Consider the following 18,069-nt stretch of genomic DNA (forward strand, 5'->3'; position numbering starts at 1 on the left):
CCTTCTCATCTCATTGTGGCAAAGCAAATCAGCACCCCTGCAAGCAGTGTGTGAAACCTTCCCTCCAAAACAAAACTGAAGCAGGCTGGAGCCATTCATCTGGAGACCTGTGTTGTGTTGATGGAGGCAGTGAGACAAAGGAACTGCTGCCCTGCTCACACAGCACTGCTGCTGCAGTGGGAAGCTCAGAGGTCTTTGTCTTCAGCCTTACCACAGACCAGCCTGAGAGCCTTCTGCTCACAAGTGATGGGAGGAGAGCTGCCACCACTTTGTAAGAACAGGGTGGTTAAAACCACCCCCTCTCCCCCCTACCTACTGGTTAAAGCTTACCTTAAAACAACAGGAAATCCCAAATAAAGGAAGAAGTTCTGTAAGCAGACAGCTACCAAGACTGGAACACAAACCAGCCTCAGCATCAAGCTCCAAGCTTCTCCCCCAGCTGTGCCATCTACTCTGAACACTGAGTCACTTTAGGGCTCTGCTCCAAAATAACTGTCTGGCAAAACTGGCCTAAAGAATTCAATGTGCTGAACACCAGAGTCCAGCAGGAGCCAGCTATTACTGTCAGGAGGAAGGAAATTGGTACACAGGTGACATGCAGGAAGGGGCATCCTGGTTGATCAAATCAAGGACTGAGGCATCCGGAGCATCACAGCTCACTCACTGCGTCACTCACACCACTTAATAATCAATCCTCTCCTCCACTGCTGAAAGGATTACTCAGACCTCAAGGCCTTTCCTGAAAAGCTTTAAACAGACAAAAAGAAAAAAAAAAAAGCCACTTCTTTCCCAGCATCACCCTCTCCTACCTGGTACTGTGAAGTCCTGAGTGTAGATGATATCATCTTCAATGTCATACAAGTCATCCTCTTCCTCCTCGTTGTAGCCATGCAGATCTTCCAGATAAGGCACCGCCGTCATGCTTCTCCACCTGTCCTTTGTTTCTGGGCTGGGAGGTATGGGCACCAGAGCCTCTGCCTGAGCATGTTTCTTACGAAACCAACTGCAAAGAGGCCAAGAGCAGTCCCATCAGCACAGCTCCCCTTGGCAGGAGGAACAGAGAAACCCCCGACGCCGCGGGACGGTCCCGTTCCACCCCGACGTTCAAAGGTATCTGCAGCTTCCCGGCCAGTTTTATGATAACCCCTGCCACACAGCTCCAAAAGCAGAGCAAAATATTAAAAATATCCCCTGGTGGCATGGTTACTTCTTGACCTGATGACTGCTGCTCTGGACAAGCCAAACATGACACAACTCTGCAGTTTGCACAAGCATCCAGTAACTTCTGGTGAATAACCCCTGAGGAGCCTGAAGCCAGGCACCAAAGAGCTCTCACAAACCTGAGCCATCTGGTTTTTATCACTCCAGTTCCAAATTCATTTTAGGAAGTAAGGCTTGGATGCACCTCCTGCACACAAGAACTGTAATTATAATTTTGTTCTAGGCTTATACTGCTTGGACAGCAGGCTTAAAAAAAAAACAACCAACCCGGCAGTCTAACAGAATTGTCCACCAAAAGATGGGAGATAAATAAAAATACAGCTACTGGGACAGATCAGACAGGATTTGAAGGAGAAGGACACCCTTACCCAGAAACTCAGCTTCACAACGAGCATCTCTAAACTGTTTTCTCTGCAGTGCTTGAGTTTTAAACTCAGCCTCACTCTGAGGAGTGCAGGTTCTTGCTGCTTGCAGTAAGGAGTGAAGCAGCCCCTGTAGCCTGACAAAGGAGGTCAGAACCTGCCATTAAAAGCCAAGCTTTAAAGGGAGAAAGCCTGGAAGTCGTTAGTGACTGGGGTTTTTATTTTGCTGTATTTCAGCTCTGCCTCTTTCTTTCCTTCTGTCCTACTTACCAGGAGAGTAAAAATAGGTTTTTATTACAGCAGAAACCTGAATCACTGTACTCTAGTCATAACGATTCCATCCTCTGGGAGGTGATTTCAAACACATGCATATGCATATATGGTAATGAGGATATAGAGTGAGAAGAGAAATTCATTGAAGTTCTAAGAAAATCAAAGACCTCTTGAAAGGAGCCTCAAGCAATTCTGTATGGAGTAGCAGAGTATTTCCTGGCAAGCAATTTTCCAGCAGGGACAGAGATTCTGCTCTCTGCACTGGTGCTAAATGTTATTAGGGAAGATTTGCTCTTCAGCTGAGGACCCCTGGCTCCATCAAATGCCCTAATCTGGCTCAAGAAGCTACTGGCCACTGACTAAGCCAGAAAGCAGCTCCTCTGCCATTGATCAGTGATCAGGGGAGAGTCCTTCCTCACCTGCCTTCACCACAGCACTGCTGACAGGGGGCCCTACTTCAGCTTTTATTCCCAGATGTTTCTGGGCACAAAGATAACCATTTACCTGATGCTTGCAGGCTGCTGCTTTAACCCCAAGGGAAAAGAAAAGCTGCTGCAGATCTCAGAAGGGTCCCCTGACCAGAACACCCCTTGGAAGGGGCAGATTCCTCTCTGCCCTGTGAAGCATCTCTTGGCCACTCCCAGCCCTTTGTAAGGGAGTGAAGGGAGCAGTAGCAAGGAGATAATATCTTTACTACTTCTCAAGCTTGCAGAGAACACCTGTGAAGCACAGAACCTCCTGACAGCAGCATCACAAGTATTAATTGTGATCCTGTCAGCAAAGAAGTGGTATGCAGACAGGTTGCTATAGTCTATGGGGAGATAAGACAGGAAGGGTCAAGGACTGAATGAAAAAAGTAATGTGGGTTGACCAGTGCTTAATGAGCCTGTCTGGTTTGCAGCTTCCAAGCTTGAATTTTGTATCAGAAGTCATCGTTGTGCTCTTTTCAAGTTCTGGTATAAGCAAGGTTAAAATAAGACTCAGTAAGCACAGCTGCAGCTTCAAAATACTTTCAGCTAATTCACTTCCCATTCTAGGTCACACGTATTTCAGTTTGCTTGTTCTGTATATGGACAATTTTCCCTGGAACCAGATGCCAAGCTGCAGATCACCACCCTGCCAGCAAGGATGGGTTAGGAATGATTTTCCACTTCCCATGATACCACGTAAGGGCTTCAAGCTCACTGGGAGGTCAGAGTCACCACAGGAAGCAGCTCAGAGCATTCCTGTTTCATTCAGCCCTCCCAGAGACAAAGGTGGAAGGCACACAGCAGTGTGTGCCCTGGGGAAAGGCTGGAAAAAATCTCCAGCTGCCTCCCTGCGGTCACTGCTTCAACTCCTGCCGTGTCAAGAGATGGCCAAGTTCTTAAGGAAAAAAAAAAAAAATAAAAAAAAGGGAAAGAGGGAGAAAGAGAAGCAGCTCCCCCTCCTAGCTGATGCTAAGGCCAAAGGTGGCAGCTGAGCCTCCCACGAGAGGTGTTCTGTGCACAGATGGAGAGCCAGGCGCCCTGAACGCGGCCGCGTTACGAAACGATCCACAGGACGTGGGCTGAGGAACCAAAGATTCCTTCCCTGTGCCTGCCGTGGGGAAGGGCCCCAGAACCAGGTGTCTGGGCAGGAAGGGAGAGGAGGAGAGCTCTGGGGTGTCTGTCCCACCAAGGGAGGGGTAGAGCATCCAACAAGGACCCTGCAGACCTCCTGGGGGGGAGCAAAAGCACCTGGGATGGTGGCACAAGAGCTTCCAGGAGGCACCAGCCCCAGGGGTTCAGTGGCACCCCCACTAATAAAAGGTGGAAGGATCTTCCCTTTCTTGCTATAAACTCTTGCAATGGCATCTATGACTGAACAAATTAAGTGTGGCACTTCTGGAGAGGGAAGGCAAGATGGTTGCCTTGGAAACAAGGGACAGAGGTAGAATTCTGCATCCACTTGATCACTTGGAGTGCTGCAGCAGGGTCAGTGAATTAGGTACAAAATGCAGTGCGTGAGCACCAAGCCCTTCAGCAAAAGCAGGGGGTAGAGCAGGGATGGTGAACAATCTATAGGGAGCAGGCTGGAAACTCCCTGGCTCTTGGTCCCATGCTCCCACCCCAGGAGCACAAAATATTCAGAGGTGAACTCAAAGGGTCAGTTTTCCACTGAACAACATTCTACCCAGATCCTGCTGGGATGAGCAGTTCCAAGGCTCTTTCATTGTTATTCAGGGGTCAGCTCTGGCACTTCATAAACTCTTAAGATGACAGGCTGAGAGACTTCTAATTCATCTCAATTTACAACTCACAGCTCTGCACTGCACAGACTGACAAGGCTGGGAAAGCCTCTGCAAGCCAAGAGGAGAATTGAGCTTTGTCCTGCTGAATTCAAACCAAGTGCAGAAACATGAGTTCAAGGCAAGAGTTTAGCTACAGATGTGAGGAGAGGGGGAGGCAGCTGGCAGGTTCAGCATTAAGCAGACTCTTCCTACAGCATCCTTTAGATGGAGCTGCCACTCCTTGGGGGGGGAAGGAAACATTTGGAGCATCTGACAGGAATGAAGGAATGGCAGAATGACCATTGCTGGGCAAGACACAGGTGCCTGGCTGCCTCCCCCAGCACATGGGGGCTTTTCCTGTTGATTCCCAGGGAACTTTTTAAATACCAACTGTCCCTGTGAGCAAAGGCACCAGGAGCATCAGCTCAGAGACATAAAAAGAGAATCCAGCAGCACAGAAAAGCACTGGGTAGTTCTGGTTTGAGCCAGTATCTATCTCAGCAGGGCAGCCCGGGTTAAGTTGCTTGATGTTTCTGCAGCCCAGTCCCTGTGCCTAACACATGCTTTTGTGGGAGGAGTGTAGAGAAACCCCAAATCATTAATGACTGTTACTCCCCTACACACGAGAAATCTAGGGATTGTAGAAATCAAGCCTTTTCTTAGTAAAATGCTTTCCAAAACTCCTCTGACATTAACTGAATGGCTACCTGCTGTGCTTCTGTTCAATTAAAAAAAAAAAAAAATGAAAGTAAAATAATCGGGGTCAGGTTCAGCACGAGGGCTCAGCTTCTCTGCTATTTAAAGAAAAGCCAGGAGAACCAAGTGCTGGATTCTTTAGCACAATGCTGCTCCACAAAAAGGAGCTGGACGGCCACATCCAGAGCCCAGGGCTGCAGCTCTGCTGTGCCTGATGTAATTATTAGGATGCCACAGCAGGAGGAAGGAGGCAATTACTAACAGGGGAGAAAAGCCTGTTAAGAAGCACTGGCTAAGCTCACAGAACACTAATAAGAGCCTAAGCTTTGGAAATGCTCCTGTGTTTGCAGGCAGAGGCTTTCCTCAGTGTTCTGACATGAAAAACTCCAGCAGCTGGGCCCAGTTAGAGGGCAGGCTGGGCCCAGTTAGAGGGCAGGCTTGCCCTACAGAGCCTGGGGAATTGTGAGTGCCCTTCATGCCAGAAGCCTGCTCCAGTTTCTCCTGCTTTCTAACTCCAGGCAGGGTCTCTAGAGAAACCTCTTTGCTTCCAGCTGGGCAAAGCTGACGCAAGAACTCGGTGCCACACGGGAGGAACATAAAATGGAGTTTGATCAGGATACACCTGCAGCCCAAAAAGCTAAGCAGATCCTGGGCTGCATCAGGAGAAGTGTGGCCAGCAGGTCAAGGGAGGGGATTCTGCTCTGGTGAGACCCCACCTGGAGTCCTGCATCCAGTTCTGGAGCCCCTGTTAGAGGAGGGACATGGAGGTGCTGGAGGGTGTCCAGAGAGGGGCCAGGAGGATGCTCAGAGGGCTGGAGCAGCTCTGCTGGGAAGACACTGAGAGAGTTGGGGTTGTTCAGTCTGGAGAGGAGAAGGCTCTGAGGAGACCTCATTGTGACCTTCCAGGGTCTGAAGGGGCTGCAAGAAAGCTGGGGAGGGACTTCTTAGGATGTCAGGGAGTGATAGGACATGGGGGAATGGATTCAAACTGGAGGAGGGGAGATTTAGATTGGAAGTTAGGAAGAAGTTCTTCCCCATGAGGGTGGTGAGAGCCTGGCACAGGTTGCCCAGAGAGGTGGTGGAAGCCCCATCCATCCCTGGAAGTTTTTAAGGCCAGACTGGATGGGGCTCTGAGCAACCTGAGCTGTGGGAGGTGTCCCTGGCCACAGGAGGGGGGGTGGAACTGGGTGAGCTGAAAGGTCCCTTCCAACCCTGACACTTCTAAGCTGATTCTGTGCTGCTGAGCTGGGTAAGTGGCTCACACCTGGCAGGCAGTGCCACACCAGCAGTGCCAGGGAGGTGGGTGCTCTGTCCTTCCCTCAGTCCCCACCCAATGCACTCCCCAGAGCTGATTCCTGCCTCCTGCTCCCTGCCAGGGCACGGGGCTGATCCCTGCCCCCTCCCCAGCTGTAATCAGCTGGAGAACTCCTTCATTACCCAGTACAAAGGCACCCAGTGCTTTGCTGTCTAGCTGGGAGCACTCTGCTCCTCAGTGGCAGCTGGGAGGACAGTCAGTCCCAGCAGGAGCTTTTGTTTCCCAGAGCAGCTCTGCTGGCAATGCCTGGAGGAGCCCAGCCCCAAGCTGTCTCTTTCATGGCCCACTATCCCTGGGAGGCATGTGCAAGGGGAAAAGCAGCCTTGAAAACCAAATGCCTGCTCCTATCATCTCCCAGAGCCACTGAAACAACCACTGCACAGTGCTGGGCTGCTATTTAAAAGAGGCAGCCTGGCTGCTTAATTAATTGACCAGGCAGCCACAGATCTGCCTCCCCAGCCCCTTTGATCTTGGGCAGGGGTAGCTCAGTCTCCTCTGCAGAGTGCCAGGGCAGTTCCAGCCTGGCAGGTTTTTGTTCTGTGGCTCCTGCAGATGCCTCCCATGCCACAACATCTCCCAGAGCTCATCCTGACAGCACATGGCTACCACTGCTGCCTTTTTCAGAGGCACGACAAGAGAAGAGAGCTTTTCCTGCCTCCAGGCAGCACAAAGCATGCCCGTTGCCTTCCAGGATCAGAGCCTTGTTTTTACAAGGTTCCCAAAAGCTTTCTGGGCAAGCTTGCAGGCAGGGTCTGTGCTGAGCAGCTGCAGTCCAGCAGGCAGCTCTGGGTGTCCTCAGGAGCACTTCCTATTCAAGCAGGAGATAAGCTAATGCAGCCTCCACCACGAAGCACCATGATGCTTTTTGTTCTTGTACTTTTATCCGCCCAGGAAATCTCTGCTCAGAGGCAGCGTGTTCAAACAGATCCTTTTTAAAAAAAAAACAACAAAAAACAACCCAAAAAACAACCCTCAGAGATAATGGGGCCTTTCCCCCCTCAGACAATGGCAAGGATAAAGGGGGAGGACATGGGGGAGGGAGGAGTATGACATTAAAGAGAAGGAAAAAAAAAAGATTTCCTATTGTCCTGGAACACTTCTCCACATACTGATCCCATATGGAGCAAATACCAGGGAGTATTTCTGTGACCAGACTGTCCAGAAAACCAAACTAAAACACATTACTGAACAGTCCTAGATCAATAACCCAGCTTTAAGGAAACCCCCTCCTTCTGCTCCATTAGTGCTAGCTGACCTCTGAAAAAAAAAAAAAAAATTATTCAGAACCTTTGATGATACAGAACCAGTCACACTGGGAACATATTCCCAACATGTTCATTATTTACTGGTTAGCAATTCAAATGCTTTAACCGGATGCTCTAATAGGAGGAAAAAAAGCCAAGGAGAGGTTGCCAGAGCTCCAGCAGAGCTGGAGGAAGGATATCTAGTGACTTCCATGTGTCTGCTGTCAAAAGGAAAAATGAGTTGAGAGCAATAGCACAGGTACATTAGCATAAGAAGCAGAAAGAGAATGACTAATAGGAAGAAGCTGAACACTCACTTGTGCTGCCTTATCTGCTGTATTGAAAATCTCTTGGCTGGGTCGTATTCAAGCATCCCTGAAAAGAAGGAAAAAAAAAAAAAGTCCAGGTGTGATCACAGATGCTCTCAGCCAAGATGAAGACAGGAACCATAAAGCTCTGCCCTTCCCTCCCACATCCCTCCCCCAACAGCCACTGTGTGTCCAGTCCTGGCAGCTCCAGGAGCTTCACCTCCAGGAAGAATCTGTGGAAGAATCTCACAAAAATCCCAACTCCATTGCTGACCACCTGAGCCAGTCTGTTCCTCAGTTTCCCCTGCCTGCAAAGTGGATGTGACCTTTCCCTCCTTCACACTGCAGGGGCAGAAGTTGTGCAGCTCTGGGTCTGCAGGCAGAGAGCAGCAAGACTTTATCTGTGTTTCACAGATAATGCAACCGAGCTGACTCCAAGGCAGAGCCAGAGCCTTAGGCACAGCATATGTCCAGTTGCTCAGCATCCCAGAAACCCAAGCCTTGTGAAATTCAATTCTGGAAGTACAGATGGTCAGAACCAATAAAAAAAAAAAATAAAAAATTCTACTCTCCATCCTTTTGCCCTAGCCAGGAGTTGGGTTTCTGGCATCACCTGCTAAGATAAGTGGAGTGGGGGTGAAAAGAGAAGGGGAGAGGAAAAGTATCTCAGTATTCTCTCTAGGAAAGAGGGGGTTGGATTCCTTGAACAGACTTGGGAGATGTCCACTCTGCTCCAGTATCTTTAAAAAGCTTTGAACACTGCAGAAGAGAAGTAGGAAATTTTCCTGTATTCTTCAGGAACGAGCCAACGGGACCCAACACACCTCATCCAAGATATTTTCTAATGAAGGTGCCAAGAATGTTAATCTGATAGGCAGTAACCACTGCTGGACATGACAAGGAGCTTTGCTTTTACTGGATGATATCCCCTTGTTGCTCCTGAAGCACCAGCACTGCTGAGTCTCACACGGGGAGCACAACGAGGAAGGTTCTGGAAAGAGGAGACAGAAAAGGAGGACCCTGACTCCAGCAATGAGAAGAAAGGAAAGGCTGGGGAGCAGAGCAGATTGTCAAACAGGAGTTCAGAGAGTCAGGACAAGCAGCAAATGGTGCAGAATGCCAGGGAGAGTTCATTTGGATGGAGACTTGGGAAGGGAGTGCTGGAAAGAGATGCTGTACAAGTAAGAAGTTTGCAGATGAATTTCTGCAGCCCAGTTGGACAAAGTAATGGAAGAGAGAAATCACCAGGAGCACTGTGATAACAACAGCTGATCCAGAAGATCTCCCTTGTCAGTTCAGTTTGTGTCACATTCCTAACAGGAATGAACATGGGCAAAGAAAAGGTGCAGCTCAGGAGGGCTGAAGCTCCTCCAGGGATCACTCACTGCTCAAAGCAGGCACAGCTCCAGCAGCTCACCCAGAACCAGGTCCAGTCACCCAGGACCAGGTCCAGTTGGGTTCTGGATGTCTCCAAGGATGGTAACTCTACAGCCCCCTCCATGTTCCAGTGCTCAACCACCCTCCCAGTAAAGGAGTTCTCACGTTGAGATGGAATTTCCCCTCACTTGACAAGAAAAGAAATATTAATTGGAAAACAAAAATGGGAAGGTGGTTCAGAGAAAAAAAATCCCACACCTAATTAAATGACCTATTAGTAAAATTATTAGACAGGAGCTTCACAGCTGAGCTTTTTTTTTTCTGGTTTTAAAGAAACAGGACTGCACAGTGATCTTACACGAAGTCTAGTGAAGGAAGCAGTGACTGGGTTCTCTCATTAACATAATCAGGAACAGATAAGTCAGGACACCCCCAAGTTTTTCTTGTTATAGACCATAATTTGGAGTGGTTTTGGAAGGCAGCTTATCCTCAAGTTCAGCATCAACTTCTGCACACCCAGCCAGATGCAACTGGAAACTCTTCACAGAAATCTGGAGCACAGTGGGAGGGTCTCAAGCCTGGGATGAACAGCACTGGGGTGCTGCAGCAGAGGATCTGGAACACCCTCAGAAGCAGCTCTTTGATCAAAGGAAAGAAGGAATGACCAGGCTAACAAAGAAATTGAAGGCATTTACCAGATGAAACCGGTGCAAGGAGGATAAAGTTCTAAGGTAAATTATTAAAAGAGGCCTAAAAGCACCAGTTACAAATGGCTGTGGTGCAGAGAGCTGTATTGTTCTCAAGCAAGTAAAAAGGCATACAGATAATTGAGCAAAAAAGAATATTTGCTTTAATGAAAAAGAGCCATATATTTGGGGCCAATGCTTGAAAGAAAATGGAAAGTCCAATCACCAAAAATGTACATTCAGCTCTGACTCACTCACAGCAGCTCTGTGGCTCAAGTCCTGCACTGAAAAGAGCCTCATCAAACAAAACATCATGTTCTATTCACCAGCCACCTCAGAGTGCCTGCCCACAGGCACCACACCATCCCTGCCACGTAGGGGAAAGATTTCCATGCACTTCATCTGGGAGGAGAGAGGAGACTGAGCCCACCCCAGGGCCATGGTGTCCCCAGCAGCAAACTGGACATCTCCAACCCCCTTCTGAGAATGTCAAGTGGCACTCCAGAAACTGGGGACCACAACCTGCCTTGAGCTCCTTGCAGACTCCAGCCCAGACATTTCAATAATCCTGAACAAGGACAACATCACACCATGTGGCTGAATATCTGGTTTTTAGCAGACAGGACAGTCCTGGGTACCTCCTTTGTGGAGCAGGAAGAAATCCTAACAGCAAGAGTTAATCGACTCAACCTGGATTGGACTTCAGAGCAGCCAAGTTGGATCAATATTTAAAACAAGCAATTGAAAAGCAGTCTAAGTCCCATCTGTAAAATCAGACAGGGCTTTTTTTTCCCCCCTCTCCTTCATCCTTCCCATGCACAGCCAGGCATTCTGACCAGAAACTCCCTCTACAGGCAAAGCTGGAGCCTGAGATCAAAGGCAGGCAGGAGAGTTGCTGCTGGAGGGGTTACAGACACCAGGCTGCTGGCTCCAGGGACTCCCTGCTGCTCCAGAATTCAAGCATCCCACTGTCATCAGGATCCACATCCTCTCACCATCCCTGGAATGAAAGGTCAGGGCAGAAGCGAGCAAACAAAATGCTCCAAACAAATCCAACTTGTCACAAAGTCTGTAGGAGAGCCTGGAAATAAATCCAGATGCTTAATGCAGAGACTGCAGTCTCCAAGCTCTCTCTTTCAGTAGGAGTGTATTAGAAGAGGAGGAAGGAGAGCTGACCTCATGCATTTTTCTTGTCCAGAAGCAAACTGTGTGAGTTGATAAGTCATGTGCAGATGGTGACAGCAGAACCTTAAGGCTATTTATAAATGCTTCCACTCTGACACATCTTTAGTGACTGTACACACAGAAGCCAGAACAGTACTGGCCCTTCTCTTTTCAAGCAGGGAAGAGTATAAATAAAGCTTCATCCCTGATTAGAGAGACAAAAAGAGAAGCAGCATCCCAACTAATCTGTTGAAATAACTGTCATGCAAGTCTCTTTAAAGATCAAATACCACAGAAGCTTTGGGTCCTCTAAATTCTGCTTCTTCTGGAAGGAGGAACAAAGAACTAAAAACAAGCTCAAGGGGGTGGGAGTGAAAACCAATACAGAAGTAGTCAACAGAAGAATAGAAAAACCTTAAAAAGTCTATTTTACTGTTTGCTTCACAGCCAGACTGGTACTGTGGTCAACACAGCACTCATAGCCAGAGAGGAAACAAGCACTTTGCAGCACACTGAATTCTTCCTTACAATAAAACCAGAACAAATGCTTGCAGCACTGCAGAGTGCTTTGAGAGTCTTCTAAAAGCAAAGCAAAGGAGAAACAAAGTCTCTGGTGAGAGAGAGAGCTGAGCTGTGGGTGTCTGTGCTGCTCATATGAAAGCATCAGCCATTGACAGCATCTGATCCACAGGCTTTGGATTCAGCTTCAACACACTGCAAAGTAGCAGGCACCTACCAGGAAATGCAGATGTTCTGGAGGAAAAGCAGGAACTAAATAAAGCATTTGGGTTTTGTCACCATAGCTACCTAATGTCACCACTGGAAGGCTCAGCCCTCATCCTCAGCAGACTCCTTGCTACCTGCTGGGCTGCAGAGATGCTCAGGCCTCCCAGCCTGGAGAGAGCCAGTGCCATCCCACTCTGGAATTCAAGTCACCTCAGGTCCCTTGAGTACTCTGACCACCAGAAAAAGGAAAGGGTGTCAAACTAAGTAAGGAGAATATCAGGAGCTTTTGTCAGCTCTTAATGTGCACCGGGTGCATGTGAAAGATGAGGGGTGGGAAAATGTTCTCCAGTGGGGTGGAGGGAAAACAGTAAAAGGAATCCTTCTGACTTCCCACCACCCTGGAAGAAACTCTGCTTGCATCTCTGTAGTGTCTGAACACAGAAGGGAGTAAGACAGAAAGCAGCAAGGATGATGGAAGAAGCCCAGGTTGGAAGGGAGACACAGTTTTGGACAAAAGGCATCAGGTCTGAGGCTCCTTTGTTTAAAGTGGGGCAGAAGGAACAGTAGGAGATTCTGACTGCTGGTGTCATACAGGGGATGGAAAGAGAAGTCAAAAAGGAGTCATTCTGCTAGTGAAGCACAAGATTTGAAGCTATCAATGTCCTCAGGACAAGAAAAGAGAAACAACTGCCACGCTCATTTTCCCCAGGGGACAGCACTAAGTGCAGCTGCGAGGCTTATCACAAACCTCAAATGATTTCTGCTGGATGCTTTAGAAGACTGGCTGCCAGGCAATTCCCAAGCTCCTAGGAAAGGCCATGTTTTGAGTCAGCACTCACAAACCAAACACCAAACCCAGGACATGGTTCCCCGGGGCACACGGCCACGGCGTGAGCTCCGTCTGCAGCGGTGCCTTATGCAACGCTGGCTGGAGAGCCAGCTCACAGCTCCTGCTCCCTGGGAGAGCCAAACAGCTCCTTTCCTAATGGCTACGGGGCCAGACGAGCTACAGCAGCCTCCTGGGGCTGGGATTGCAGGGGTCTGGCAGCCCCCGGGGTGGGAGGGGAGCCCCTGAATGGAGGCAGTGGCAGCGGAGCTCGGACAGACAGCACCACCTGCTGCCACCCGCATGCAGCCGAGGACACCCGTGTGCCCAGCACCACCCCCGTGTGCCCAGCACCACCCCCGTGTGCCCAGCACCACCCCCGTGTGCCCAGCACCACCCCCGTGTGCCCAGCACCAGGCCAGGGTTGAGGTGACCCCATGGGGCAGGACAGAGCTCAGGCTGGGGCTGCAGCACACCCGTTCTGTCAAATGCTTGAGACTTGCTCACCTCTTGGCCAGCCCCAAACTGCCACAGCCCTGTTTGTCACCAAGCAGGGGACACACAGCACAGCACACAACCCCTGGTTTAGCACTGACACCCCCGTTAGGGGCAGACCTGACAGGCAGAGGGGAAGGTGGCTCAGTTTGCTCACCGTGCTCCTGCTCTCACCCCAGCCCCGTGCAGCACGAGAACCAAAAAACAACACTTGAAACTCAACAGCCTCCTGGCAGATTTGAGGGCTGAGCTTTCAACAAATGGCTGAAGAAAAGGAGAGAGCAAGGCTGTGCTGAGCACTGCCAGGGAGACAGCAGGACCTGGGAGCAGGCTCTGCCACCAAGCAGGCAGCACCAGGTGGGCTGCTGTGCACAGCAGAGCTGCTGCCCTGACTCTTCAGCTTTCAGAATAAGTAGAGAGTGCTCAACACTCAACCTCAAACTACTGCAGTAAGTGACAGGAACAACAACAACAAGAAAACCCCAAACAAAACCCACAACCTTCTCCTTTTACCCAGAAAGTGCTACTCCTGTTTCTACCCTGTTGCGAAAGTGGGCACCAGTCACTTGGCTCCAATATTCCTGCAACTCAGGCTTGGGGGAAAGAGGAGACAATTGGGACTGAAGCAAAAAAAAAAAATGCAGAGCAGAAGCTAGTGAGACAGGACAGCAGAACCTCAGTAGTTTACATTGTAGGAAGTTTGGGGAAGGAGTTTAATGGAGTGTTCCCACCTGCATCACTGCTATGATGCCATTTTAGATTTAACCTATTGTGGGCTTTGTCTTTAGGTCTAAAAGCTTCTCAGGTCACAACAAACAATGAAAGAATCAACTCTGTTAGTGCCTGCAACCCATGCAGGGTTTAATGCATCTCAGAAAAACATCAGTGTCAAAAGATCTTTCTAAGCCTCATCATAAGGCTCACAAGTGTAACCCCCTTTCTAACAGGATCCTGTCTCTTCACAGGACACCTGGACTGAAGCTCTCCCTTGGCACAATGCAAGCTGAGCATTTGTTCCACCTAGAGATTTTCCCCTTTTCAAGTCAGCTGGGAGACAGACTCACCTCTCAATAAGTCTGAGAGTGGAGGACCACAATCCTCTGGAATTGTGTAGTCACCTTTCCCGATGTTTTCAAATAATTTATAGATATTATCCCCTTCAAAGGGGTACAGACCCGTTGTGATGTTGTATCTGAAAAGGCAGGAGAAGGTGTATGAGAACAAGCACACAGATCAGGTGTCAAGCACTCATGTGAGCCAAAAGAAGCCAAGAGGAAACTAAAAGATGAATATTTGACAGTATTTGGAATGTCTCTTTCAACTTAGCCTTCCTTTATCACAGCCTCTTCATTCACATGAGTCAAAACCACCAAGACATCTCCCTGACAGGCTGGGATGGAAGAAACTTAAAAATAAATACTCGACGTATTTGTGGTTTCTATTATTACAGGAGCTGCACATCTCAGATGCTGAGAAATGGTTGGCAGAGCTACTCACTCAGAGTAAAGGCTACTTCCTCCAGAATTAACAAGCACTCAGGGCACATTCACCCCTCCAAAGGGAGGAGCAGCACCCCTACCCCCTCCCCTCCCCCTGACACCATACAGAGGAGCAGCAATGCCAGCTGACAGCACAAGCCTGAGTTCTTTGGGGGCTTGTCATTTTTTCAGTCTGCCAGCTGCTGCCCAGGCACTTACAGCGTGACCCCTGCAGACCAGATGTCAACTTTAAAGCCTGAAAAGGTGTCAAGGCCATTGGCAATTTCTGGTGGCTGGAATGCTGGCGACCCTTGGCTCGTCCTGCACGTGTCATCCTCTGCAAAGGGATGCAATGCCTGCAGCAGGAGAGACTGGTTAGCTTCAAACTTTCAATTGTGGCTGTTAGAAAAGCTTCACCTGGGGGGAAAATACCAGGAAAGACTCTGCTGCTTAAATATCATGAGAACAGGCCACTACAGCAACCACGTGCCAACAGTGGCAACCCTGGCACTTCTCCTCCCTAGCAAAGAGTCTCCATATAATATTAAGGACAAGGTTAGGCAGCTTGTGGCCATTTCACCACACTTCTGGGGTTGTCCCAGGCTGATGTCTGTCTCTGTATGCTCCCCCAGATGGAAGTTTCATGCTGTTATCAGAAGTGCTTTGCCAATTACAATAAATATTCAGAGTCACTCTAAAGCACTCTGGAAGTTTAACAGAAGAAATGCCTGAATGCACAACAAATCAATGGCCACCACAAAGGTGACCTAAATCTGGAATGTCCTGCTTCCCACATCCCTGGCCCTGCTGCAGTTCTCACGTACCTCTGCTACGCCTAAATCAGATATTTTTAGTGTCCCATTGGTTGTTAGCAGGAGGTTCCCTGGTTTTATATCCTTGTGGACAATCCCTTGGCTGTGCAAGTATTCTAAGCCGTCTATAAGCTGACAGAAGTACCTGCAGAAAGAGAGGAAAAGTCAAGCACATCCATAGACTCAAACTATGGGAAAACTCTGAGTGGAAGTGCCTGTATTTCACTGAGGTGAGGTGTAATCAGACACCTTTTTTAAACAAAATGAAAATATGGCCATAAAATGATGCAGTTTCCACAGATTCACAGGTCTGCACTGATGTGATAAACATGACAATCTTCTTGCATCTATTTCCAGAATTCTAAGGTTCTTTTCCTTGCAGAGTGAAAGGGGCTTCAGATTAGTCTACTAACTAAACAAGTTAACAGATCATGCTGGATACTGTCAATCCTTAATCCCCTGAAAGACCTTTAATCTCTTTTCTGACACTGAACTGCATGGTTTGCCTCCATTTAGGCAGGGCAAGTCCTCATGGATTCATCTGCTGCAGCCAGAGCTGCAGGAAAGGGGCCAGAGGGGTTTTTTTGTATCTTGAACCAAAATAAAAGCAACAGAAAATCCAACAGAAAGATTTTTTTTCCCCCCAAGAATCCAAAGGGCTGTCCCTGCAGCTACTTCACCAGTTTTTCATTTTTTTCCATGGATGTAGGAGCTGCAGTTATTACACAAAGCCAGTTTTACTCACAAGTGCAGCCAGCAGTTAAGGCAAGAGAACCTGCTCTGGAATTCCAGAGAGCCCAGTGGTGAGAGGCTGATGGAACAAAACTCTACTTACCCGTGAGCCTGAAAAACTGGAAACCTCTTTTCTGGGACACTGTCCAGCATTTCCTGCATCCCACACACACAGTACTCCATCACCATATACGTGAGGCAGAGTTAAGGAAGCTTCAAGGTTAAACCCTTCAGACAAATGCTGGGTGAGGACTGACCCTGTGCAGCAGTGACCTGGTGTGCTCACACCCCCAGGCAGCTGCTTCCTCTACCACCTAACAGGAGCCTGCAGAAAACCCACAGAAAACCCCCAGAAAAATTCCTCTGCTTTATGACCAGCTGCAACTTGGAAAGGTGTTAGGAAATCCAAGGCAGAGGAGCTGCAGCACCTTCTCCCAACAACCTGGCTGTTCTCTGCTTGGAATACCAGTGAGCTCCTGTCACCTTCCCTGAGTTTGTTATTCCTCAATTCCCATTTTTTCAGGATGAAAGGGCTGTTTGCACTGTTTAACAGCTGCTGCACCCCCCCATCCCCATGGCAGTATTTCAGTAGCTGGAGAAAGGATCCCTAGAGAGCTGGGAAGCTTTTTTGAAACTGCACAGATAAGAGGTTAGGACAGAATGCCAACGACTCCTGGCACTTCTCAGCATCGGTTCCCTTGCAGGAGTTTTCATCTCCTTCAGCTTTAATGTTGGGGGCAAACAATGGAAACTCCACAACTGCCTAGAGCAAGAGCCACAGGGTTTCTCCTCCTCTCCCCGAGCTCCCTGAGGAGGAGAGGCCTGGCAGGAACAGACCCTGAGACATCTGGTGGCTTGGCCAAGGGACTGCACCTCCAGAAAAAGTGCAGAGCCCCTGCCTGCTGACACACAGCATTTCTGGCTCTCTCTAATGACTCCTGGCAGATGCCTTCTTAACCTAAGCCTAAAATAAGTTGCTTATGTCCCAGGATGCCATCTTAACTCTTGAGGCAGGAGAGGCTAAAGAAGTGAGCTGTGCTTTGAGTGGGATCTGTACCAAAGATTGTGTTGCTCTTCTGCAGCACGTTCTGTCTACTGCAAACAGTAAATTCCTGCTCCATTCCCCACCCGAGGAATCCTCAAGTGCCAGGAGATTTTCTGATGGGCACAATGCCACCCAGTAAGTCAGCAGAAGCAGGAAGAGCATGAAGAGCTCCCAAAATTCTTTCCTACTATTTCTTATGCTGGAAGAAATCCTTGAACTACTTATATCACAGTGATGTGACAGACATCAAAGCTCTCCCCTTTGAGACAATAATACTACCAGGGGATTATATAGATGAGCTCCCAGGAAGCCAAACCCAGTCCTCATCCCCAAAAGACAGCCTGGTTTGGGTTTCATAAGCTCCCAGACTGTTTTTCAGCCTTTCTTTTGTAACTGAGCCACCTCGGGCTGGTCAGTGAGCAGAGAGCACAAACCTGGAGTGTGCAGCAGCTCCATTCCAGGTCCTCTGAGTGAGGTTCTGATCAGTGGGGTTCTGCTCCCATGCACACCCTGGTTCCAGAAGCTGCTGGGGAGAGGGCAGCTGGGATGCTGTGCACTCAACTGGGTTTATTTTCTGCCTGGATTAACTCTCCATTCATCACCAGCTCTGCATTCCCAGCCACAGCAGGTCATCAAAGCAGCCTGCTAAATACTAAATGCAGTTGTTATTTTTAAGTCACCCATCACAGCCCTCCTTTTACCAGAGAAAAATCATTCAAGGCTCTGACTAGACAGGCAAGACTTCCTCAGCACAAGCAGGGCTGAAGCCTGCAGTTCACTTCTCCCAGCAGCAGGAAACTCAGGTGAGAGCAGAACCCTTCCTGCTTCTATGGGCTCGATTTTCAATGCCACTATGCCTGTCCTGAGAACCAAGGAAATGAAATAAAATAAAGATAAAAATAGTGAAGTCAGCCTATAGATGCAATGGAAATGTATCAAAACCCAGTTTTGGGGTTTTTTTTTCCAGAAAGTACAGCAAGGAACATCCCTCCTGGCTCAGGGAGGTCACATTTCTGGATGTGAGCAACCATTTTGGGTTGTCATCACCTGTTACCAAC

At 48.8% G+C, this 18,069-nt stretch overlaps 1 protein-coding gene across 2 annotated transcripts in view; it reads right to left on the reverse strand.

Moving 5' to 3' along the window:
* Positions 1–18,069, reverse strand: part of STK11 (serine/threonine kinase 11) — a 37,006-nt gene that overhangs the window by 7,958 nt on the left and 10,979 nt on the right. For both annotated transcript variants that reach the window (XM_071728031.1, XM_071728032.1), the window contains exons 3-8: positions 16,070–16,159; positions 15,247–15,379; positions 14,642–14,778; positions 14,009–14,136; positions 7,680–7,737; positions 810–1,003 (exon numbers count right to left, since the gene is read on the reverse strand). In XM_071728031.1, coding sequence (XP_071584132.1) covers positions 810–1,003; positions 7,680–7,737; positions 14,009–14,136; positions 14,642–14,778; positions 15,247–15,379; positions 16,070–16,159 — 740 coding nt within the window. The remainder of the gene's footprint in view (positions 1–809; positions 1,004–7,679; positions 7,738–14,008; positions 14,137–14,641; positions 14,779–15,246; positions 15,380–16,069; positions 16,160–18,069) is intronic.

The sequence above is a fragment of the Heliangelus exortis genome, chromosome 28 (assembly GCF_036169615.1).
Source record: "Heliangelus exortis chromosome 28, bHelExo1.hap1, whole genome shotgun sequence".
Lineage (NCBI taxonomy): Eukaryota > Metazoa > Chordata > Aves > Apodiformes > Trochilidae > Heliangelus > Heliangelus exortis.